This window comes from Podarcis liolepis, assembly GCF_965112155.1.
Source record: "Podarcis liolepis genome assembly, chromosome: 2".
Taxonomy (NCBI): Eukaryota; Metazoa; Chordata; class Lepidosauria; order Squamata; family Lacertidae; genus Podarcis; species Podarcis liolepis.
Genome location: NC_139555.1, coordinates 22,116,549 through 22,142,309, shown reverse-complemented (window position 1 = coordinate 22,142,309; position 25,761 = coordinate 22,116,549). Strand labels below are relative to the sequence as shown.

General features: G+C 48.4%; 1 protein-coding gene across 2 annotated transcripts; it reads left to right on the top strand.

Moving 5' to 3' along the window:
• The first annotated feature begins 83 nt into the window (after window positions 1-83).
• On the top strand, window positions 84-25,761 carry PMEL (premelanosome protein). 2 transcript variants are annotated; one of them, XM_083490018.1, is made up of 13 exons: window positions 84-149; window positions 4,097-4,226; window positions 13,720-13,854; window positions 13,997-14,143; window positions 14,961-15,101; window positions 16,283-16,444; window positions 17,784-18,206; window positions 20,590-21,033; window positions 21,708-21,869; window positions 22,566-22,659; window positions 23,411-23,613; window positions 23,940-24,030; window positions 25,414-25,761. In XM_083490018.1, the coding sequence occupies exons 2-13, from the start codon at window positions 4,160-4,162 to the stop codon at window positions 25,571-25,573; spliced, it is 2,229 nt and encodes a 742-aa protein (XP_083346144.1). In that variant the 5' UTR covers window positions 84-149; window positions 4,097-4,159; the 3' UTR covers window positions 25,574-25,761. The 2 variants fall into 2 exon arrangements, with proteins under 2 accessions (XP_083346144.1, XP_083346143.1); XM_083490017.1 differs by lacking the exon at window positions 84-149 and adding an exon at window positions 2,760-2,920.

The window sequence follows — 25,761 nt, the reverse complement described above, 5'->3', positions numbered from 1 at the left end:
CCGCGTTCCATTCGCCACGCCCACCCTCTCCTCCGATTGGCTCTGGCGCCCTCGGCGGAGCACGCGGGTGTCTGGCTTGGCGGGAGTTTTTCCTAAAAGGGCTAGTAGTAGTTTCGAGAAAGAGAGGGAAAGGTGCGGTATCCTAAAAGGTGGGTTCTGGGGGGAATCCTGCTAACGTCTGTGTGGCTGTCAACACAGAGATGCAGCTTAAAGCCCGCTTTTTGCCCCACCCCGCCGTAATAATAATAATAATAATAATAATTTTTATTTATACCCCGCCCTCCCCAGCTAAGGTCGGATAACAAGCAATAATAAAAACAAGTTGAATGAATGCAACATAAAAATAAGATTAAAATACAACATTAAAATATTGGAACATTAAAATATTTATTATTAAAATATTAAAAGTTAAGTATTTCAGCTTCCTCTTATGGCAGCACTGCCCATGGCTTCTATGGGGTGTAGGCAGTAAATAACAAATACTTAACTAAAAGCAGAAATTGTAGAGAGATTTTGACAGATTTTTTTCCCCCTAAGCACTTGTGGAGACATTTCATTCCGAATCTGCTAGACAGAGGATTTTGACAGGTGGGTGTCGTGCCAACCCCCCCCCCCAATTAACATAAATCCTGGCTATGTCCATGGCACTGCCTCTGGATTTTGAAACCATTTCGAAAGAGGGGGGCAGGAAGAATCCTTTGAACGCTTTGGAACCTTCACAAAGGGATTTCTGAGTAAGCATGCGCTGCAGAGTGCGTTTAATCTTCCACTTGACTATACGGAGGGGGGGCTATTTACTCAGTGAAATTCCAGCGTTTTTTGTCACAACCCCCCCCCCAAACATAAGGATAGCCTCCTGGATCAGGCCAGTGGCCATCTAGTCCAATATCTTGTTCTGACAGTGGATACCTAGAAGTCCGTGGGAAAACTGCAAGCCGGACAGGAGAGCTGTGGTCTCCAGCAACTGATATTTATTATTATACTCAGAAGTATTGCAAACTCCCACATACAGGAGGCAGCGTACAGCCATCATGCCAAATAGCAATTTATAGTCATATTCTCCCTGAAATGTTCTAATCCCCTTTTGAAGCCATCCAGGCTGGTGCCTGTTACAGCCTTCCGTTGGGATTGAATTCCATATTTTAACTGCACTCTAAAACTATAAGCAGAGCTTTTTCCCTAGCCGGAACTCCCCAGAACTCATTTACGGCACCACTCAGGTGGGTGCCATTGCCATTACAGTGGTACCTCGGTTTCCAAACTTAATCCGTTCCGGAAGTCCGTTTCTTAAACCAAATCCGTTCTTAAACTGAGGCGTTCTTTCCCTAATGAGGCCTTCCACCGTTTGGCTTCCGTTCGTAGACTGAGGTAAAGTTTACAAACCAGTACACTAATTCCAGTTTTGCGGGGTTCGTAAACCAAATACAGTCATACCTCGGGTTGAATGTGCTTCAGGTTGAGCGCTTTCGGGTTGTGCTCCGCGGCAACCTGGAAGTAACAGAGTGTGTTACTTCCGGGTTTCGCCGCTTGCGCATGCACAGACACTCAAAATTACATCATGCGCATGCGCGGAAGCAGCGAGATGCACCGTCGCGTCTTACATTCCATTCAGGATGCAAACGGGGCTTTGGAACAGATCCCATTCGCATCCTGAGGTACCACTGTAGTTCGTAAACAGGACTGTTCATAAACCGAGGTAGCACTACACTGACAACAAGGGAGGTGTTCATGGTGAGTTCCGGCACCTCTTTTTCTAGAAAAACAGCACTGACTATAAGAGTCTCATGAAAGTGTCTTGCAAAAACGATAATAGAGCTGTTTGGCACCTTAAAGAATGACACTGCATTCTTACGCCTATTTATCTGGAAGTCATTGCCAGCCAGCGAACACGTTGCATTAGGCTGTAATGGCATACGCTTTCATAAAGCGAAGCCTGCAACCCCCTTCATCAGGAGAAGATGTGTTATATTCTTTGTGTCTATGTCGAAAGACTGTTGTGGCACCTTTAAAATTAATACCTTTATTGAAGTATTGATTTTATATTATTTATTAATTCCTCTGATTGCTCCTCAGATGCATGAACTGTAGACCACACTTGATGGGGTGTATACATGAGTTTTCCCAGTAGTGATGTATGGAAGTGAGAGCTGGACCATCAAGAAGGCTGATCGCCGAAGAATTGATGCTTTTGAATTATGGTGCTGGAGGAGACTCTTGAGAGTCCCAATACACTTGAGAGTCCCAATACTCTGGCCACCTCATTAGAAGAGAAGACTCCCTGGAAAAGACCCTGATGTTGGGAAAGATGGAGGGCACAAGGAGAAGGGAACCACAGAGGACAAGATGGTTGGACAGTGTTCTCGAAGCTACCAGCATGAGTTTGACCAAACTGCGGGAGGCAGTGGAAGACAGGAGTTCCTGGCGTGCTCTGGTCCATGGGGTCACGAAGAGTCGGAGACGACTAAACGACTAAACAACAACATACATGAGTGTAAAAGGGGGGGAAGCATGGACAACGAACCGCAAGCAGTACACAATATGCATGTACAGAATAAGCACAGTGACCTTTTGGAATGCAGTAATTGGCAATAACAAACATTTTAGCATTGCTCAGTAAATTAGCACAGGAAATCATTGCCGCTATTCCGATCCATATGAACAGAAGCATACTTCTCAGGGAGTTGCAGTTCAGAAGTTTCACATGAAACTTGGGAGAGAGAAATTAAACATGCTATTTATTTATTTGAATGGTGCAGGATGAAATTAAAGAAGTTAGAATGGTACACAGCTGTGTTGTGAGGACCCCTGCCAGCAGGAACATTCTCAAATCTAAGGGAGATTCTTATCAATTAAAAAAATATCAGGAGGAGCAGATTGCATTCCATAAACTAAAGGGAAATATGCAGCCCCTGTGAAATGGGTGAGTTCATTTGCTTATTGTTATTTTATCACTTATACAGCACAAAAAATGTGCTGTGCAGATTAGCATTTAGGACAGTCCAGTCCCACAGCCTCACAATCTAATAGAAACTATACAAAAGGAAAAGAGAATAGTGAGGGATGAGAAAAGCAAGCAAATTCAGATACCAAGTCTTTCCCATGACAGAATTGCATAGTAAATTGGTACCCTGCCCTTCCACCAAGGAATTCCAAGCACTGTCAATTGGGGGCAGTTGTCAAATTTGTTTCCCTGTGAGGTAGGTTAGACAGAGAATGTGCAACTGGTTCGAACTCCCTTGCAAGCTCCCTTCCTATCCTCAGCAGGAAACAGAGCCAACCTTCTGTCCATTTCACCTCGCTATCCTGTCACTATGGCTTGTTATCACTTGTATGCTTTTCTTTCTCTGGGCCAGCGGTCAGCAAACTTTTTCAGCAGGGGGCCGGTCCACTGTCCCTCAGACCTTGTGGGGGGCCAGACTATATTTTGCGGGGGGGAAATGAACAAATTCCTATGCCCCACAAAGAACCCAGAGATGCATTTTAAATAAAAGCACACATTCTACTCATATAAAAACACCAGGCAGGCCCCACAAATAACCCAGAGATGTGTTTTAAATAAAAGGAGACATTCTTCTCATGTAAAAACACGCTGATTCCCAGACTGTCCATGGGCCGGATTGAGAGGGTGATTGGGCCGGATCCGGCCCCTGGGCCTTAGTTTGCCTACCCATGCTCTGGGTCTTCTGAGCCCACCAAACATTGTGCTTATTCTTGACCCAGAGGCGAATGGGTTCACCAGGCAGCTGAAGGCGCCCTGTAATCTCACCCCCGGTACCCTTTAATGAAGTTGCATAACTGGCAATTTCACTCTCTCTTGTCTTCTCTCTCTCATTACACTTCCATCCCTCGCCCCCTCCTGAAGGAGCCCTAGTGTTTCAGCCTTGCCCACCCCTTCCCCTGAACTTCCAGCAAAGGAATCTCATAAGGGGGGCCCATTGTGTTCACCCTGGAAACTTGTGACTTGGGTCACACACATCCCATGGCTCCCCGCTATTAGAAAGGGGAGGGGGGCAGGCGAGGAGAGAAAGTGATGCCCTTGGCGCCCAGAGGAGGGGAGGGTGTATGCAAATGAGCTCCCTTTCTTATATGCCCCCAGCTCTCTACTCCACTCCTTCGCCTCTAGAAGCTCAGGAGGCTAGAAAGAACTCGAAGAGCTAAGATGCCACGGACCTGGTACCTGTGGGTTGCCATTGGGGCCCTTCTGGCCGTAGCTACGGCTCAGCACAGTAAGTACAGTCCAGTTTTTCCTCATACGGCGAATGATAACCATTTATTTTACTGGCTTCTGACTGACCTCCATCACATGGAGGGGGTCTTGAGTGCTGGAATTGATTTTGCAGAATCCGTCTGGTTAAATATTGGACCCCGGAAACTGAAGAGTCCTAACTCTAGCCCAGGTATGTGTCCGTGAGCAAATCTGCGTGGAGGACAGTGCCTGTTCCCACACTGTTATTACAAGGCTACAGAGACTACATTTCTTATTTTCATCCTGTAGAAGCACAAGAAGCCGAGCAACCACTTTGCTCTAAGCTGTTAATTGATGGATTCGTCTTTGTAGCCCAACCTGCCTGCCGAGTGATTAACGTTTATAATATCATAACACACGTAAGCAGCATAGGAGAGAATATGCAAAGGAAACTATACAGCATAAGGATCAAAGGAGCGTGAAACTCGGTTGCAGCACGTGAATTATACACCTCTCTATACCTTGTTCGTTTTGCTTTGTGTTCTATTTGCTATCACGTCGCAACTGCTTTTCCCTGCTCCTCAAATCATTATTCTTTTGCATCTGCGTTGATTTTTTATGCAAGCACGTATTTTGATTCCCACTGCACTGCAATAAGACTGGGAGAAAAATTAGGCAAAAGATCCCCAGCAAAGGGCATTTGTGAGGCTTAAGTAAGCTTGGTTTTAGATCAGCTCCTAACACAAAATAATAGCCTACATGCCAAATTCCTTCTTACAGCATTCAAATGTGACTCAAACAGCGCAAGGGGGACTCAGATCTGCTTTCTAATGCCATAAATGCCAATGCATGTGTGTGTGTGTCCATTATTTTACTTCTGTGCAAGGTTCTCTGAAGGAACGCAAGCCTAAAAGTCTTTTGCACGTTTTAAAATTGGATTGGGAAGTCTCTGACAGAAGCTTGTTCAAAAGCCGGTTTCCACTGAGTCAGAGCTGTGGGTCCTTTTACAGAAACAATTTCAGTGCCCACAAATGTTTATCGAAAAGTCAGGTGTTTAGCTGAGCGACTGAACCTCTCGCCCTTTGAAATAGACCATTTATTTATTCTGGGCACCCCACATTTAAAGCGTATTCAACACCCCTTTAAAAGCACATGGCATCCCTGCAAAGAACCCTGAGAACAGTCATGTGCTAAGGGTGCTGGGAATTGTAACTCTGTGCGGGTGGAACTACAGTTCCCAGGATCCCTTGGGACGGGGAAGTCATGTGTATTGGATGTGCTATAAATGTGTGCTATGGGTCTGCCCTAGGAACAACTACCGTAATTTTACCTCCAAGATCAAGACAACTTTCTGGAGCTGCAAGCCAAACTAGATGCAACAACTTTCATGCAGGTAGCAGCTGCATGAATATATATATTTTGTTGTTGTCGTTTAGTCGTGTCTAATTCTTCGTGACCCCATGGACCAGAGCACACCAGGCACTCCTGTCTTCCACTACCTCCCGCAGTTTAGTCAAACTCATGCTGATAGCTTCGAGAACACTGTCCAACCATCTCATCCTCTGTTGTCCCCTTCTCCTTGTGCCCTCCATCTTTCCCAGCATCAGGGTCTTTTCCAGGGAGTCTTCTCTTCTCATGAGGTGGCCAAAGTATTGGAGCCTCAGCTTCAGGATCTGTCCTTCCAGTGAGCACTGAGGGCTGATTTCCTTCAGAATGGATGGGTTTGATCTTCTTGCAATCCATGGGACTCTCAAGAGTCTTCTTCAGCACCAGAATTCAAAAGCATCAATTCTTCGGCGATCAGCCTTCTTTATGGTCCAGCTCTCACTTCCATACATCACTAAGATAGATAGATAGATAGATAGATAGATAGATAGATAGATAGATAGATAGATAGATTTACAGAGCATGTGTGATCCAAATCTGGGCTCTAGCAAGCACCTCTAACCTGGAATACAGAATTAATTCTCAGGGTAACCATGGCAGAAAAGAATGCAGACCTGAAAAAGCAAAGCCTTTTGAATTTGTGTGGCTCTAGTTTTGAATGTTGGCTTATTTCTGGCATAATCGGGTGGCACGTGAGGATTAGCCCTACTCTGGGGGGCTGTTTTGGCCCCCACCCATCCCAATGTGTGTAGAGGAAACATAGTGATACCACTCTGCTTTATGAAATGGCATTAAATGTATTCATTGACTTAATGGGTTATGGCAGAGGCAGGAATATGCACACACACACACACAGCCGTAAAGCCAAACCTCGTGGTGATCTGGATTTGTGCCGGGGCGATCCAGACCCACCCCGCGCCCCTCTAATCCTCTTGTGGTGCTGCTGGCTGTCTGGGATGTGGAATGTGTATTTGTGCTTTATACACAGAGAAGACTTAACGATGGAGACTCTCTGCGCTGGAAGTCAGATCGCATTAGGAGCTGGTCTAATTGCATTAAGGAGGGAGAAGACTTTGTAGACGAAATTCGGCCGGCTTGAAACTCCCAGTCACTGGGCATGGCCGTACATTCTTCGGCCAGATTAAAGATCTCAAAGGTTCTTCTCTCTCTCTCTCTCTCTCTCTCTCTCATACACACGCACACATCCATTTTTGCAACACAGCACGTTGCGCCAGTACAAAATCGCAATCTCCGGTCAGTTTAGTGCGACCGTGTGCGATAAAATCAGTGCCATCCGCATCAGAACGGTTAAGCGCAGGCTGTGCGCATGATGCGCAGTTGAGCCACAGGATCCCGATTGTGCACCAGTGCAGCCGCTTATGTCATGCTAATCCTAGGCTGTTGCACCTGTCCTTGCTGGTTTTTCTGCTTATAGAAAACTAGAGGAAACGGAGAGTGTGAACAGACACAATCCTGTGGATTAAGGCTCCCTCTCTCCTAACACCATTTTGGTCTGTCCTAGGTTTATCTCCAGTATCGCTTTCTAAAGTGAGAGCTGATGTTGTAGGGGATAGATAGTTTGCTCCAGGATGCTTTGTTGGAAGTCTCAGAAGAAAAGTAGTTGGGAATGCCCAAATTGGCCTTAATTGTTACACCCCAGCCTCCAGCTATGAAGGAGAGATGTCTTTATTGTTACACACTGGCAGAGTGGGAAATAATATAGCATTGTAAAAGGTCAGGGGCTGCCATAACCACTGACAACTGGATGAAGGAATAGATGGACCATAATAATAATAATAATAAATTTTATTTATACCCCGCCCTCCTCAGCCAAGACTGGGCTCAGGGCGGCGAACACCAGATATAAAACAATTGATTAAGATACAACTTCAAAACAAGATTAAAATACAACATTAAAATGCAGCCTCATTTCAATAGAAACTCAAATCAAAAACTTTTGGGGGATGAAAACGTCAAATCTTCACCAAGGCCAACTATCTAGCCTGGTCCTACGTGGGCCAGAAAAAAGCCAGGGAAGTCCCCAAATAGGAGTTCCATCACAGAAGGAGAAAGGGAAAAGGAAAGAGGGGGAGGGGACAAAGTTGATTCCAAGCCAAAGGCCAGGCAGAACAACTCTGTCTTACAGGCCCTGTGGAAAGAAATCAGATCCTGCAGGGCCCTGGTCTCATGAGACAGAGCGTTCCACCAGGCCGGAGCCAGTGTTAAAAAGGCCCTGGCCCTGGTTGAGGCTTATCTAACTTCCTTAGGGTCCGGGACCACTAGGGTGTTGCTATTTATGGACCTTAAGGTTCATACCGGGAGAGGCGGTCCCGTAGGTACGAGGGTCCTTAGACCATAAGGCTAAGCCCAGAATCAGGGCAGCCTGGCATTCACTGGATGTGGCTCTGACGAGGAGGAGAGAGAGTTCATCCCATGCAAAAGCTCCTGGGTTCATGTCCCAACATCTTCAGGTAGGACCGGGGAAGACTCCTGCATGAAGCTTGGGGAATAAGCTGCCAACCAGTGTAGCTAGCATGGAGCCTAGATGGCCCGGGAGGCTGATCTACTCATTGGACAGCTTGAAATATTTCTAGGCTGTATTTGAATGGGGGGTTTTTTGGCAGCAAGTTTTTCTCCCCAATTCCTTCTCCACTTGGAGACTGGAAACAAAAGTTTCAACAAGGGAAGAGCAGGCTGTGTAACTTAAAACCCAAGACTATCCGGAATGACAGTGACTCCAACAAGGATGCCAGAGCTATTGGCGTCACTACCTGCAGGTAATGCTGCCAGGGTGGAAGAGGGAGAAGTGAGGCGAATATTAAAGGAGGTAAACACAAGGAAGGCTATGGGGCCAGATGGGGTGGCTGGCAGAGAGAATAATTGGGTGCACTCTTCCCACCTTAGATCAAATCTATGCTGTCAGGTGCCATAAGAAAGCAGCAGAGATAGCACAGGATAGTACACACCCCGGAAATGATCTTTTTCAGCTTCTGCCTTCTGGAAGAAGTTATAGGATTATAAAGGCCAGGAGAAACAGTTTCTACGCAAATGCAATTCTGGTTCTAAACGCAGCATAAGGGGTCTCTATAGTATAGTGTATTTTAAAATGGGGTTTCAGAGTTTTTAGGGGTTTTTGAATGTTTTATGTAGTTTTTCAATTTCATTGTTCTGCATGGGACAATGACAATAAAGATATCGTATCGTATCATATAATCCAACCACTATTTTCTAACTTAAGATCCTGGGAACCATCATTTGTTAACGGCGCCGGGAATTGTAGCTCTCCGAGGGCTAAACTACGGTTCCCAAGATCCTCGGGGAAGTCATGTGCATGAGATGCCAGGCGCACCCTCCTCTCTGATCGCATCTTCATCCAGTTGTGTTTCAAGGAGTGAATTCTCCTTCCAGCTCGCCGCCCTTTGCAGAACTCTCTCCTCCTCCATTTCTTTTCATGGCAAGGAGCCCAGGACTTTACTCCTCTGCCGTAGTGCAGGCGGCATGTGATGGCTCAGCCCTCACAGTGCCGTGGGGCTCCCATCACATGGGGCCTGGCAGGCTGTGCCCAAGCTCTTTCATGTGACTCTCAGCTGAGGGCAGGGCGCTGTAGCTGAACGATGGGTCGACAAGGCACAGGCTGCAAGAGTCTGGATCGGCAACCTCCCGCCGGAAGCTCACACATAAAACAAAGCTGGCAAAGAGTGGTTTGCTTGCATAATGTGGGGAGGTTGTCGTTTGCTCCCGGGGCCTGGCAGAAAGTACAGTGGTACCTCAGGTTACGTACGCTTCAGGTTACAGACACTTCAGGTCACAGACGCTGCTAACCCAGAAACAGTGCTTCAAGTTAAGAACTTTGCTTCAGGATGAGAGCAGAAATCGTGCTCCAACAGCGGGAGGCCCCATTAGCTAAAGTGGTACCTCAGGTTAAGAACAGTTTCAGGTTAAGAACGGACCTCTGGAACGAATTAAGTACTTAACCTGAGGTACACTGTAAAGATGAATATCCATTTAGATTTGGGAAGGGGTAGCAAGCTGTGTTGTCCAGATGCATTAGCAGCTGAGAGATTTGAAAATGTCACAGAGCGGCCGGACTGAGAAATGCCATGCTTACCTTTTTTAAATATTGAACTGAATTTTAACAAATCAACTTCAACTTTAATACAAATTTCCCTGAACAGTTTAGACTTCCCACCCTTTACCCTCCATGATGTTTTGGTTCCCACCCTTTTCATTGTGTAACATAGTTAGATCTCGTACTTATTTCCTCTGTTGCAATTGCTGTCGTTTCCCTTCCGCTGCTTAGAGTTCGAATCCTGCTCAGTCACGACTTCCTTGGACTGTAATACTTCCTCAGATAGTCCAAAACGGGTCTCCACTCTTCCATAAAAAGTTCATCGTTTTGATCTCGCTGTCGATTTTACCGTTTCCGTGTAGTCCTTTAGCTTTAAGATCCATTCTTCCTTGGTTGGAACTTCTCCTTCCTTCCATTTCTGTGCAAATAGGATTCTGGCGGTTGTTGTTGCGCACATAAATAATCATCTTCTTTCAGACATTCCTTCCTATTATCCCTAAAAGGAAAGCTTCAGGTTTTTTGGGGGGTGGGGAGGAGCCAATTTTATCATTTTCTTCATTTCGTTATATATCATTTCGCAACCCCCACTTAGCTTTTGCACATGTCCATCCCAAATGGGGAAAAAGACCCTTCAGTATGTTTACATTTCCAACATTTGCCTGACATAATCTTTATACACCTTAGCCAATTTATTTGGCCTTAAGGATCACCTGTATATCATTTAGCCAGCACCTTTTTCTGTGAAGCTGTAGTATTATTTTGTCGCCAATATTCCATCTAATTCCAGCGTTCAGAGGTGAGTGCCAGTTCTCATGGCACCAAAATGGCAGCATCTATCCACAAGAGAGAAGTACCCACAGGCTTGAGGGGGAAAAATTGATAAAAATTGCCTCTAGAGGGGAGGGAATCATGCTCAGTTATGGAATGGAACACCCCAGAGCAGGCTTGGTTGGGTGGTCGGCTGGACAAACAATGAGCAGGTGATCTCCATACTGCGCCAATGGACAGTCAGCAGGAAAAGGCGTAATTGCTGTACTGTGAATGCCGTACAGCGAATCCCAGATGCGCACATAAATTAAGTGCACTGAAAGAGTAAGGGGTATCCAGTATGATCACCCAATTTTTAAAATTCCGTGGAATTGCTATGTGCTGTGTAGATTATGGAAGTGGCGTGGAAGCTCACCATTTAAGACTTAGATTTTAAGTCACCGAAAGACGACAGAGAAGTAATGAGAGGTTAGGGAGCATCCGTGTATCTGATGAGGATCCCCTGGGGGGGGGCAGGGGAAGAGCGGCCGACATTTGCAAAGAGGGTGTCTGAGGTCTTTTCCAGATGATTGCTCTATGGTGGAAAGAACATGCAGCCATTAGTGGTTGTGAAGAATGCAAACTTCTCTTCCTGTCCACCACCCCACCCCCAGCCAAGCTTCCATAGTAGAGGGAACTGCTCAGTCTTTAACATTTTACCTTGAGGGAAATGCAATTGCCTTTTGCACCTGCTAGCACTTCCATTGCAACTTGCAGTGCCCATGTGGAAAGGGGTTTTGTGAGTGTGCTTGAAATGCTGATGGAATATGCGCAGCTTGCGGACTTAACATATACTAGAATGACATGGTATAATAAGAGAATACTAGAAAAACAGAGACATCACCTTGCCAACAAAGGTCCATATAGTTAAAGCTATGGTTTTCCCAGTAGTGATGTCTGGAAGTGAGAGCTGGACCATAAAGAAGGCTGATCACCAAAGAATTGATGCTTTTGAATTATGGTGCTAGAGGAGACTCTTGAGAGTCCCATGGACTGCAAGAAGATCAAACCTATCCATTCTGAAGGAAATCAGCCCTGAGTGCTCACTGAGTGCTCACTGGAAGGACAGATCCTGAAGCTGAGGCTCCAATACATTGGCCACCTCATGAGAAGAGAAGACTCCCTGGAAAAGACCCTGATGTTGGGAAAGATTGAGGGCACAAGGAGAAGGGGACGACAGAGGACGAGACGGTTGGACAGTGTTCTCAAAGCTACAAACATGAGTCTGACCAAACTGCGGGAGGCAGTAGAAGACAGGAGTGCCTGGCATGCTCTGGTTCATGGGGTCACAAAGAGTCGGACACGACTAAACAACAACAACAACAACAAAGAATAAGAGAACAAGAAGACCATACATTTAGAGAAGACTGGAAAATGTTTATTGAACGTATGGAGGGGAAACTGTGTATACTTGAAAACGTTGGTGGCATTAAAACAAATTCAACAGTGTAAATAAGTTTTGATGGATGTAGTAATGGAATACTGAATGGTTTAATTTATGTAAACTATGCAGGGATTTAGGATATGCAAAATGAACCATGGAAGGGGAGTCTTTGATATTTTAAGGATGTTTAAATATTGACATCCAATGCCCTTTAAAATGTTTGGGGGGGGAAGGTTAATTGGATTGTTTTTGTTTTGATTATTTTGTGATTGTGTTTTTATCCTGTTAACCACCATGAGACCTGTGGGTATAGGGTGGTATACAATTTTAATAAATAATAATAATGCTGCTGCTCTTGAGCATCTGCCATAAGATGCTGGGAGAGGAGGAGGAGGACAGCTGCCAGCAGCCCTTTAGAGGACTTTCTACCTTTCTGTTATACTGGGATCCTTGGAAAGAGAAGACCCCCAAGCCGGAAGATTTTCAGACTGGCGAGCACAGACGGGCGAGCTTTAATGCTGTGGGTCTCAGCGATTAATCCAGTCAGACCCACTCATCCCTCAGTGCAGTCAAAGACCTGGGATTGACTGGGCCGCAATTCTTCACGTGCTCTAAAATCCTGGCTTGGAACAATGAATTGGGGGTGTTGTTAGGTAATGTTGTACTCTGGACTTTAATAATCTTCAGCTGGTAATCGGGGCTGGCTCTGCCATTAAGCAGACAGCTGCCTGAAGCAGTGGGTACTGGGGGTTTCCCCCCATGTTATTGCATAATTGCCATCCGGAGGGGAGGGCACTCTTGCACCATAGCATGATAAAAGCAGGACAAACATTAAATTCAGAACATTGGCAATATGAACTATTACAGGCATTCAGCAGGAAAATACAAGACATGCGCTAACTGGAAATGAAGTTGTATATCTGCCCCCAAATCCTTTGCAGACGCAAACAGTATTTGAAACAATTTTTTTTAAAAAAAATCCTTCTAGTAGCATCTTAGAGACCAACTAAGTTTATTGGTATGAGCTTTATAACAAGTGCGCATGCACACAAAAGTTGGTCTCTAGGGACGCAGGTGGCGCTGTGGTCTAAACCACAGAGCCTAGGGCTTGCCGATCAGAAGGTTGGCGGTTCGAATCCCCGTGACGGGGTGAGCTCCTGTTGCTCGGTCCCTGCTCCTGCCAACCTAGCAGTTCGAAAGCACGTCAAAGTGCAAGTAGATAAATAGGTACCACTCCAGCGGGAAGGTAAATGCTGTTTCCGTGCGCTGCTTTGGTTCACCAGAAGCGGCTTAGTCATGCTGACCACATGGCCCGGAAGCTGTACGCCAGCTCCCTCGGCCAATAAAGCGAGATGAGCGCCGCAACCCCAGAGTCTGCCATGACTGGACCTAATGGTCAGGGATCCCTTTACCTTTACCTAAGGTGCTACCGGAAGGAATTTTTTTATTTTGTTTCGACTACGGCAGACCAACACGACTACCTACCTGTAACTAGCAAACAGTATTGAAGGTGGGCTCATGTATAAACCACCTAAATGCCACAATCAAGAGCAAAAATGAATGTATAATAAAAAGGGCGTCTGCAGAGCCCAGTCAAAACCATTGCAATCACCGCTGTGAATGATCAGTGCTCTCATCCTGCATACGTTGAAGCTTTGTGGCACTGTCATTTTATTCACCCATGCTATGATTCTGTAGTCGGCAATTACTGCTGCTGGTGTGCATCCCTCTGCAAACATTTAAGCTTTAACTGAGTTTTTACGGAATGTAAATTTTGCAACTCCAACCCTTTGCACGCTTCCCAAGAGCGCCCCTTTTCGTAAGCGACGGGTTAGAGACCACACACCAGAAAACAGCTTGACCCCCCTGCTCTTCTCTTTCTTTTAGGGGCCGGGGTCAGGAACAGGAGCAACAGGTGGGGACAAAACTGGAGCCAGAAGCACTCTTCCTACAAGACTTGGAACTCTAGACTTTACCCACAGTGGAGGCCGGGAGACGCCAGGCAGAGGAACTGCTGGAGAGGTGAGGACTAACTCTGAACCGAGGACATAGGCCTTCCAGTTGCCCATGGGAAAGAAACCCTACAGATTGAGACTTCTTCTGGGCCTCAACCCCAAGAGTTCTGAGGGAGACTGACCCCTTTCTTTTCCCTTCCCCCATCCAGGAGGCGATGTGACCTTTGACATCAGCAACGATGCCCCAACTATAACAGGTGCCAAAGCCACGTTCAGCATTGCCCTGCGCTTCCCTGGCAACCAGACGGTTCTACCAGACGGAAGCATCGTGTGGACCCAGAACTGCACCATAAATGGTAAGCTGAAGTCCCTGCAGAGGCACCAATGCCTCTCTTCCTCCCTCTCACCTTTCCTTTCAGGAGTTCTGGCTTGGCCCCACAACCGTGGGCGCCCGGGACTGTGGGTGCCATATATATATATATATATATATATATATATATATATATATACCCAGCCACTCTGGGCAGCTCCCAACAGAATATTAACAACACGATAAAACATCAAACACGAAAAACTTCCCTAAACAGGGCTGCCTTCAGATGTCTTCTACAAGTCAGATAGTTGTTTATTTCCTTGGGATCTGATGGGAGGGCATTCCACAGGGCGGGCGCCACTACCGAGAAGGCCCTCTGCCTGGTTCCCTGTAACTTCACTTCTCACGGTGAGGGAACCGCCAGAAGGCCCTCAGAGCTGAACCTCAGTGTCTGGGCTGAACAATGGAGATGGAGATGCTCCTTCAGGTATACTGGGCCAAGGCCGTTTAGGGCTTTCAAGGTCAGCACCAACACTTTGAATTGTGCTTGGAAACGTACTGGGAGCCAATGTAGGTCTTTCAGGACTGGTGTTATACGGTCTTGTAACCCGTCTAGTAAACAACGCAGGTGAGCTCCCCTTTCGTACAAATAAGCCAACTCAGACTCTGTGCTGAGAGCAAACTGTGCATCTCAAAAACAAATCTGGATATGTATCTTTTGAGTGCCTGGCGCGATTTATTTTGCTGGGCCGAGGCAGTGTGCACCAAAATTTGTGGGTGCCCAGCCCCTTTCTGGGGAATTTTGTGGGTGCTCCTGCACCCAGGGCCCCAAGGTCTTGTTTCCTATCCTTGCCTTGCAGGTACCCGTGTGACGCAAGGAGACCCTGTTTTCCCCAATCAGGAGACTGACAACTCGGACTGCTTCTTCCCTGACGGGCAGCCCTTCTCCCAGAGCGACCGCCGCAAGCGTGGCAAGTTCGTCTACGTCTGGCAGGCGTGGGGTAAGCGCCTGCTTCCTGGCTGATAAGGGACGGCTTCCTCACACACAGAAGTCCCAGGGCCATCTCTTAGCGCAGGGATAGCCAACGTGGTGCCCTGCAGACGTTGCTGGAATTGCAACTTCCATCACCTCTCACCATTGTCCACGCTGTCCATTGGGCCCCATCTGTGCTATAGCTTTAAAGCATGACAATACCACTTTAAACGGCTCCCCCCCCCCCAGAATTCTGGGAAGTGTAGTTTGTTAAGGGTGCTGAGTGTTGTTAGGAGACCACTGAGCTATGGCCCCTCTTTCAGTGCAAGGTGGAGAGTCTTTCGATAGGTGACTGTCTGGGTCATCAGAACTTAAAATACTGCAGGGTTCAGCATCACTGCATTTCAAACAGCACCGGGACAAATGTCCTCATTGCAGCCGCCTCCCTTGTGGGGTCGTCGCATCCTGCACCCCTTTGCCCATTATAATCGTGTTCCCTTTCCTATAGGAAGGCTAACAGACAAAAGGCTGGAGACCTCTTTCTGTTCTTCCCTTGGGAAATTTGCGTATATGGACAGATTCCCCCACTTTTCTGATTGTATACTGCTTAGACTTCACTGTACAACTCAATGATTAAGCCCCTGGGTGAGAAGAAATGCTAATTGCACCGGAACAGTGTTGACTCAAAGGGACGCGGGTGGCGCTGTGGGTTAAACCATGAAGCCTAGGGCTGGCCGATCAGAAGGTCGGCGGTTCGAATCCCCGCAACGGGATGAGCTCCCATTGTTCAGACCCTGCTCCTGCCCACCTAGCAGTTCGAAAGCACAAGTGCAAGTAGATAAATAGGTACCGCTCCAGCGGGAAGGTAAATTGCGTTTCCGTGCACTGCTCTGGTTCGCCAGAAGTAGTTTAGTCATGTTGGCCACATGACCCGGAAGCTGTACGCCTCGGCCAATAAAGTGAGATGAGCGCCGCAACCCCAGAGTTGGTCACGACTGGACCTAAGGGTCAGGGGTCCCTTTACCTTTACCTTAGTGTTGACTCAAGAGTCGATGCTGCTTCTACAAACTACATGAGTGACCGTAAAGGAAAAGACTACTTCTGCAATTTATTTGTTTTCTTGTATATGCTCCTTATTGTGGAGGGGTTGCCTTTGGTGACATTTTTGTGTGTGGCTTTGCTAGTATATCACTACCCTGTTGGTTGCAGGGCGGTATTGGCAGGTGGTAGATGGCCCCTCGTCCCTGCTGACTGTTGAGACAGCCGATGTACCCCTGGGCTCCTACACCATGGAAGTGGAAGTCTATCACTACCGGGGACGTGAGAAATTCATCCCTATCGGTAGCACCTCTTCAGAGTTCAGCATCACCGGTAGGTCTGGGTGAGCGGGCTCTTTTGCTGTGGGTGGGGAAGCAGTGTGTAAGGGGCCCTTAATGCAGTTCACAAGCTCAACCCCTGGACTCCAACAAATCTTACTTCCCCGCAGGAGAGATAACAGTAAAAAAAAAAAAAGGAGATAGATCTGTGTGTTTTTTTCAGGTAGAGTGTTGCCCCAGAGGTATCAAAGGGAAATGGTTTTAAAATGGATTAATGATGATTATAGACAGTTCAGAGAGGATTTGCTGTACTCGAATATTTTGTGGATAAGTTATAACAAGGGATAAGAATCATAGCAGAAATTGGAACTTGTACAGTTTATGTGTGGGGAGAACAGATTACAGTGGTACCTCAGGTTACATACGCTTCAGGTTACAGACTCCGCTAACCCAGAAATAGTACCTTGGGTTAAGAATGAGAACAGGATGCTTCAGGATGAGAACAGAAATCGTGCTCCGGCGGCGCGGCAGCAGCAGGAGTCCCCATTAGCTAAAGTGGTGCTTCACGTTGAGAACAGTTTCAGGTTAAGAACGGACCTCCGGAACAAATTAAGTACTTAACCCGATGTACCACTGTAGTGAATTTTGAAATGAAAGGTGGGTAAGATACTTGGAGCAGCAAGAGAGGGAGGAAAAAGAAGAAATATTGGGGGGTGGGGCCGAAGGTTGCAGAAAATCAATAAAAAAATAATTGGCAAATCTTACCTCCCTACAAGGGATGCGGGTGGCGCTGTGGGTTAAACCACTGAGCCTCTTGGGCTTGCCGATCAGAATGTTGGCGGTTTGAATCCCCGTGACGGGGTGAGCTCCCGTTGCTCAGTCCCTGCTCCTGCCAACCTAGCAGTTCGAAAGCACGTCAAAGTGCAAGTAGATAAATAGGTACTGCTCTGACGGGAAGGTAAATGGTGTTTCCGTGCGCTGCTCTGGTTTGCCAGAAGCGGCTTAGTCATGCTGGCCACATGACCCGGAAGCTGTACGCCGGCTCCCTCGGCCAATAAAGCGAGATGAGCGCCGCAACCCCAGAGTCGGCCACGACTGGACCTAATGGTCAGGGGTCCCTTTACCTTTACCTCCCTACAAACCCATCTAAAACAGTAGCTAATGGGTGCATCACAAAAACTAGGAGGGCTGAGTTGCTCTCGTGATGGAAACACTGGCTGTAGGGCAGGTTGATAGCTCAGGAGCCACTGAGGACCAGCAGGAGAGGCTGGTTAAGCAAGCACGGAGCAGACCAAGTGTGATTCGTGGGGGGTCAGACGTTGTTAGTTCTCCACCTGCTGCCCTCTCTTGCCTTACTTCCATGCCCGTAGCTGACTCTCTACTCTGCTTCCCAGACCAGATCCCGTTCAACGTGGACATTGCACAAGTGCTGGATGTCGACGGGACCGATGGGCGCTTTGTGCGCAACCGGGCCATCTCATTTGGCGTGCGCCTCCACGACCCCAGCCAATACCTGCGCGACGCCGACATCTCCTATTCCTGGGATTTCGGTGACCAGAGCGGGACTCTGATATCCCGGGCTGCCATGGTGACCCACACCTACCTTGCTGCCGGCACCTTCAGCCCTCGCGTCATCCTCCAGGCCGCCATCCCCTTGGCCGATTGCGGAAGCAGCACCACGGAGGAGCCGTCCGCCGCCCCCACGGCAGACCCGAGTGGTACCACGGTGCCGAGTGGCACGACGGCCCAAGGCACCGCGGTCTTGCCCACTGTCAGCAGCATAACCGGGTCAGGATCCGCGGGTGTCCCAACCTCAGGTAAGTACTGGTGCTTCTCCTTTACTAACTACAGTGGTACCTCGGGTTACATACGCTTCAGGTTACATTCGCTTCAGGTTACAGACTCCGCTAACCCAGAAGAGTACCTCAGGTTAAGTACTTTGCTTCAGGATGAGAACAGAAATCGTGCTCCGGCAGCGCGGCAACAGCAGGAGGCCTCATTAGCTAAAGTGGTGCTTCAGGTTAAGAACAGTTTCAGGTTAAGAGCGGACCTCCGGAACGAATTAAGTACTTAGCCCGAGGTACCATTATATAACAATAATAATTTATTACTTATACCCCGCCCATCTGGCTGGGCCTCCCCAGCCATCCTGGGTGGCTTCCAACAGAATATTAAAAAGACGATACAACATCAAACATTTAAAACTTCCTTAAACAGGGCAGTCTTCAGACTAAAAGTCAGATAGTTGTTTATTTCCTCAACACCTGGTGGGAGGGCGTTCCACAGGGCAGGTGCCACCACCTAGAAGACCCTCTGCCTGGTTCCCTTGTAACCTCACCTCTCTCAATGAGGGAACCGCCAGAAGGCCCTCCTTGGAGCTGGACCATCAGTGTCCGGGCTGAACGATGTGGGTGGAGACGCTCCTTCAGGTATACTGGGCCAAGGCCGTTTAGGGCTTTAAAGGTCAGCACCAACACTTTGAATTGTGCTCAGATACGTACTGGGAGCCAATGTAGGTCTTTCAGAACCGGTGTTATATGGTCTTGTAACCCGTCTAGTAAGCAACGCAGGTGAGCTCCACTTGCGTACAAATAAGCCAACTCAGACTCTGTGCTGAGAGCAAACTGTGCATCTCAAAAACAAATCTGGATATGTATCTTTTGAGTGCCTGGTGCGATTTATTTTGCTTTCAAAGATTTGCAGTTTTTTTGTGGGTGGGAAGGACTAGTTCTCTACAAGAACTAGAGGGGCACGGCAGTGTATTCAGAGGCTGTGTAACACAGAGGCTTTCACCCTGTGTTCTGAGGAATGTAGGGGCCTCTGAAGGTTACCAGAGGGTCAGTAATGATGGAGAGCTGTCCCTGAAAGAGACATTATTAATCTTCACAGGGTATGTTCTGGGGCTCATTCTCAGTTCATGTTGGGTGACAGTGACGCTCAGTAGGCTTAGTAGTCAATGCCTAGATTTGCCCTGAAGGAGGGGAGGTTTACCTCTGGCCCTCCAAATCTTGTTGGACTACGGATCCCATCACCCATGACAATTGGCCATGATTGCTAAAGCTTTGGATTCCAACAACCTCTGAAGGACACAGATTCCCCAGTCCTGGCCGGCAAATCCTCACCAGGACATTGCGTATTCCTGTCTTGAGAGTCAAGGCAGGTTTTCCACCTACATCACTGTCGTGCTGAGTCCACAACTTTCACACTTAGGATTACTTGCCTTTCACTTTGACTAATTCTAGGGTGGTAATATCTAAATCAGGCTTCCTCAACCTCGGCCCTCCAGATGTTTTTTTGGCCTACAACTCCCATGATCCCTAGCTAGCAGGACCAGTGGTCAGGGATGATGGGAATTGTAGTCTCAAAACACCTGGCGGGCCGAGGTTGAGGAAGCCTGATCTAAATGGTTCACAATATATGAAGAGTATGCCATTCCACAGCAGGAGTCGGGGTGCTTCGAGATAGACCCAGTGTATTCATTCCACCTCTTGAACCCCAGAAACTGCTTCCGCTCTTGCCCCAGGCGTGCAAAAGCTCCCAGACAAAACCATCCCTAGACCTCAATCTGACAGATGGGTGTTACTCACATCCCAGATGCTCAGAACAGCTGGCCTGTCCATCAATGGCCAGCGTATACCAAGGCTAAAGGGGTGTTCTTTGCACAAGAGAGCAGCAAGGTTTACATTTCCTTGATCTGGCATATTTTCTGAGCTATCCCATGGCCTCACTTAGATAGCCGCATAAAAGTGTTGTTAAACCTGTTGCCGACCCATGTGGTCTTTGTTTGAACCAGCTACTGAAAGCAGTTTGTTTACACCAGGGGTAGGCAACCTAAAGCCCGTGGGCCGGATGCGGCCCAATCATCTTCTCAATCCAGCCAGGAATCAGTGTGTTTTTACACGAGTAGAATGTGTCCTTTTATTTCAAATGCGTCTCTGGGTTATTTGTGGGGCCTGCCTGGTGTTTTTACACGAGTAGAATGTGTGTTTTTATTTCAAATGCATCTCCGGGTTATTTGTGGGGCATAGGAATTTGTTCATCCCCCCCCCCCCAATATATAGTCTGGCCCACCACATGGTCTGAGGGACGGTAGACCAGCCCACAGCTGAAAAAGGTTGCTGATCCCTGGTCTACACTCTTTGCAAAATTGCATGCTTAGAACATTTTCTGTATTACGTCTCATTCTCTCCTCATGTGCAGCCCCAGCCTCCGGGACGACTCAGCAGCAACCCGAGACTAGTGCTGTGGCCACTGCAGCTACTGCAGCTACTGCAGGCACTGCCACAGTAGTCAGTGCTGTGCCCGAAGGGGCAGATTTAGCTGTAGCGTCCGTGGAGCCTGTGAACGATGCCTCCGTCGCCCCAGCTGAAGACGCTACAGGCACTGCGGACCCTGCAACTGTTGCCACGGCAGCGGCAGCATCCCTCCCAGCCACCACGGCTTCTGCATCTGTGTCCACCGTGGTGGCTGCATCTCTGCCAGGCACTGTGGCGCCTGATTCTCCCTCCGCAGTGACGCCTGAAGGTGACCCAGGCACTCTGGCACCCGCGGTTTTGTCTCCAGCAGCATCGACAGCTGAGCTTCCTGGGGCATCAACAACACTCCCTAGCGTGGCCGACACCCCGCTCTCTCCATCAGCGGCAGGTAGGTCTAGCTGGCAGGAGATTCCTTGCCTTGCTTGAGATTCAGCACGGGGCCCCGAAACACCCAGCCATGCTTATACACCATGGCTGTCTTTACCCTTTCCCTCAAATGGAGGATTGCTTGCTGTGTTGACCTTGCTGAAGGCAGGGGCTCAGGGATGGGAGATGGGCAGCGAAGGCAGCAATTTGAGGTCATTCGCATGAAGGTGCGTGATGGTCAAGTCCAGCCTTTCTGTTGAAGATGTGGATACACTGGAGCACCTGCAAAACTTCCCCCATCTGATTCAGCTCCTTGCAGAGTTGTGATTTCAGACCGAGCATTTGAGAGGGTGGCACTCCTCTCCCCATGGACACCTCACCTGCCATTCTGATCAGCTCTCGTGTTCCTGTTGCTCATCCTGCGCCCAGCTCCCCTTGCAGATTGTCCTCCTTGAACCCGCTCGTCCGTCCTACCCAGCACAACCTGCAAACGTCCTTGCAGCCTGCTCAGATCCTCTCAATAGAGAGGAAGAGCCACTTTGTGTCTTTTAAGACCACAAACCCAGATTGCTCAGCCACTGCATGCAACTATTATCTTCCTGCGATACCTGCTTTTGAGATGCATGCAGCACGAGGCTTTGGGGTGGGGGAGGAAAAGGAGGCATTATTATTCCTTTGGCCTTGTTCCCTCAACAGATGCCGCTGAAGATGCAGCAACCATTGACCTGACTGTGTCCGTCGTCCCAGACGCTGGAACGGTGGCGACTGAAGTGGTCCAGGTCTTGGTGAAACGCCAGGCGCCTGCTGGCTGCCTACTCTACCGCTATGGGACCTTCGAAACTAACCTGGACATTGTCCGTGAGTCCTGGGGACGGTGTGTGTGTGAGAGAGAGAGATGTGCGCAAGGATGACCACTAAACTCTGCTCACATTGGGCAATATTAAGGGAAGGAGGTGGTGCTCAGTGGAGTCTAAAACAGGAATGAGAAACCTCTACCCTTCCAGATATTGTTGAACTACAGCTCTCATAAACTGCGGCCATTGACCCTGCAGATGGGAGCTGTGATTCCAAAAATACTTGGGATTACTCACCCCTAATTTAAATGAAGAGGCTTCTAGTTCCCAAATTAAGACCAATTTGCAAGTACCAAGACCTTCAGCCTCACAGCCGCCAAAGGAGTGTGACAGAGCATTGAACTCACCAGAAGAGGATGGAGGCTGATCCAAGTGGCAATCTTTGTGGCTAGATGCAAGAACGAAGATGTGAGGCTGGGTGTAAATAATTTCCATTCTGGTTCTAAAAACTAATCATCTCAAAATGTACCCAACTCTGCTGGTAGGCAGATCCATCTCCCCTGTGCAGCTGAATTTGGTGCCTCTCCTTTTGGGCGTCCCAAGTTTTCAACTCACCTTCAAAAGATCTCCCAAACTTCCCTTGCTTCCAGTGTTGATTCTCAAGCAGAGTTGGGGGTGGACCCCAGTCAGAACTAGGGAATGAAAGGAGGGCGAGAGGGAGAACAAGAAAGAGGCACATCCTTGTTCTCCTTTATTGCAGAGGGCATTGAAGGTGTTGAAATTGTGGAGGTGGTGCCACTGGTGTCAGCTGTTGCTGAGAACACGGTAGACCTCACAGTGACGTGCCAAGGAAGGTAGGTTGCATAAGTAGGAGTAGCCTCTTTTGATGTGGCTCCAAGGTCTTCCGTTTTCCCGCTGAAAAATGATGGGCTGAAGCACTGGGCAAGTAGAGTTGGGCTGTTTCAAGATAGGTGTTGGGGGGGGGCAGTTATTCTGCAAAATGTCATTGATGCAATAATAGTTCATGAACGGTGAATTTATACCAGACTGTCCCACAGACCATTTCACTTTATTAGTTGTTTGGTGATGCTTCCCCAGTGATGTTGTAAAGTGCTGCCTGGAGGGACGGTCCCATGCTATGGCACAGGAAAAGCGTAAGGAAAATGCCAGAGCATTTGTGGTATGAAGTGTTATAGCATCTCTGCAGGACGTTAAGGGGCACGGACCACTTGGAAGCAAAGCAGCATGTCTAACCCCCAGGTTTTTGTAGTGTTGAAAGCAGGAGCATGTCAAACTACCCCAATACCGTCACATGCGTGCATCACTGTGAACGCGCAATTGAAATGGCATTGGGAAGGAGCCCTGGACTAGTGGAGAATGAAAGGAAGTTAGGAACAGAGCCAAGGGAGCTCTGAGCAGCATGCGTGTGTGCTGTTCGTGTGTGTGACATGTTGGAACACACTTGACAGTCCCTTGGGAAGCTGGGAGAGAGAGGTGCATCAATACTAGAAAGGGAGAGCAGTGACCTGGAGAATGCTGTGGTCATGGGAGGGAGAGAGAACTGGCTCCCAACACCTGAACGGAATAGCCTTGTCCTGCTTGCAGCCTCCCTGAGCAAGTCTGCACAACCATCTCGGACCCCGATTGCTTGACAGCCCAGGAGACTGTGTGCATCCCGGCCCAGCCCAGCCCCGACTGCCAGCTGGTTCTGCGCCAGGCCTTCAACCAGTCTGGCATCTACTGCGTCAACATCTCCCTGGCTGATGCCAACAGCCTGGCTGTGGCCAGCACCCAAGTCAGCATCCAGGGTAAGGACCAAACCTCAGGGAGGCAAAGAGCTCTCTCTGCTCCTGACGCTTAGAAGGACTTCTTGGGGGTTTGCAGGGGAAGACAACTCTCCCATCAGTTTCTCCCTGTCGTATCAGCGATGGTGTGCCTATCCTTGCTCTCAGCACCCTGGAAGGCCAAGGATGGACCAGGGGGAGGAGGGTGGCCTCCCTGTGTTTCGTGCTCTTTGATGGCATGCATTATCAGAGCAGCTGCAGAGATGCCTTCCATGTTCCCCAAGGAAAGACGGTGTGCTCCTCTCTCTCTCGCTGAATGAGCAGACATTAATTTCTCTTATCTTCTCCAGCCGCAAGAACTTCAGGCTCAGCCCAAATTGCACTAGTTGTTGGAGTGGTGCTGGTCGCTGCTGCCTTAGGGGCTGTTGCCTATACCTACAGGTGAGCCTTTGTTGAGCCGCATGGGAGCCTATAGTCAGTTGAGGAACAAGAAAGTGTGTCGGTCCAGAAGCTAGTGGAATGTTGTAGGGCTGGTTAAAGCCTCTCCGCCGAGAACGGAGGCATTTTGCCAAGGCCTGCCCTAATAACCACATCTCTCTAGCTGGGAAGGATCCAGAGGCCTGTAAATCTGGCGGCCCCCTAACAGCAATCAAATCCTTCCTGCAGGGGGTTAGCCAAGGTGGTGCCCTTCAGATGTTCTTGCACTCCACCCAGCATCCTCAGCTAGTCAGGGGCAATGGGAGTTGTAGTCCAACTACATATTGAAGCCACTCTATTGGCTGTGTCTGCCTTATGGCATTTGGGTGGGACCTAACACAGGGAGGTGGCTGGTCTCTCGAACATTTACAGCTGACTTATATTGAACTAGCCCACGAGTCCACCTAGGCCAGAATTTCCCAAACTTGGGTCTCCAGCTGTTTTGGGGCTACAACTCCCATCATCCCTAACTAGCAGGGATGATGGGAATTGTAGTCCAATCTAGGCCAACAGTGATGGCCAGTAGCCCTTCAAGATTGCAGGCAGAAGATTTCCCCAGCCCTGCTTCCTGTGCTTTTGACTCAGGGGTGGGAGATCTGTGACGTTCCGGATTGTTGCTGGACTATGACTCCAGTCACCTTTGACCACTGGCCGTGCTTGATGGAGGCTGATAGGAGCTGGAGCCCAACATGGCCCATTCCTGCTCCTCTAACTGGAAGCGCCAGAGCCTCCATGCAACACATGAGCTTTTCCAGGCAAGATGCCTCTTTAACACGACTTCTTCCACCTCATATTTGGGGAAACTACAGTGCAAAGGCGAGGCAAGCTGACCAAACCCAGCCAAAGTAGCCCTGTTGGTTGTAGAACTTGTAAACCATTCTGCTCTAGCAAATAGCAAAGCATGCCAGTGGAATGGGAAAGCTCCCCAAAGTGAACGTTCATTGCATTCAAAGCTTGTGGGCAGATAGTCAGTCTAATCTCCAAGGCTTCAACTAAGTCAGTTTTCTTCTTTCCTCTGCACACAAACCATTTCTACCACAGTTCACCTGTCATTGCTCCCCGCAGTACTTTGTCTTCCATCTCCTCCATCCTTGGCAATCTATCCCAACCTCAAACTAACCACTTTGAATGGCCAACTCAGTAGCATGGAGCTCTCCATTGCCCAAAGTCTTCTGAGCAGAGACAAGGATGGCATGTAGATCAAGCCTACGTGGCCAAAATCCACCTGCTTTGCTGAACGAAGAAGCCTTAAAAGCCTTATTATTTCTGTTCGAAACACTGAACAAACCAAGCTAGAAAACTGTGGCTCACTAAATATTTTACTGTCACCGTTTTCTTCCACTACAGGCATATGAAATACACACCCCTCCGTGCTGCGACATCAGCCAGCACCTCTCCCAGCAGCTGGTTACCTGACCGTACCACTGTACGCCTCTTCCTACGCCAGGCTTTTGGGCAGGGGGCCAGTGGGGAAAGCAGCCCACTGCTGAGTGGCAACGTGATCTAAAGATGGAGACGAAGGCCAAGGAAGCCAACTGAAGCCTTGCTAACTACTGAACCAGATGCCTCGTGGAGCCAGCCCTGCGAAAGGAGATAGTGTCCTCCTCTGCAGTTCTTCCACCCTAAACTGACCCCACCCAGCATTCTTGTTCTTTTTTAAAAATTACCCGCTAAGTAAACACTCAGACTCCTTGA

Excerpts from the sequence above, each read along its gene's own strand:
- PMEL (XM_083490018.1), top strand. The coding sequence starts at position 4,160 with ATGCCACGGACCTGGTACCTGTGGGTTGCCATTGGGGCCCTTCTGGCC. Across the intron at positions 21,870-22,565 it reads AACTAACCTGGACATTGTCC|AGGGCATTGAAGGTGTTGAA; the intron begins GTGAGTCCTGGG and ends CCTTTATTGCAG. Across the intron at positions 23,614-23,939 it reads CACCCAAGTCAGCATCCAGG|CCGCAAGAACTTCAGGCTCA; the intron begins GTAAGGACCAAA and ends TATCTTCTCCAG.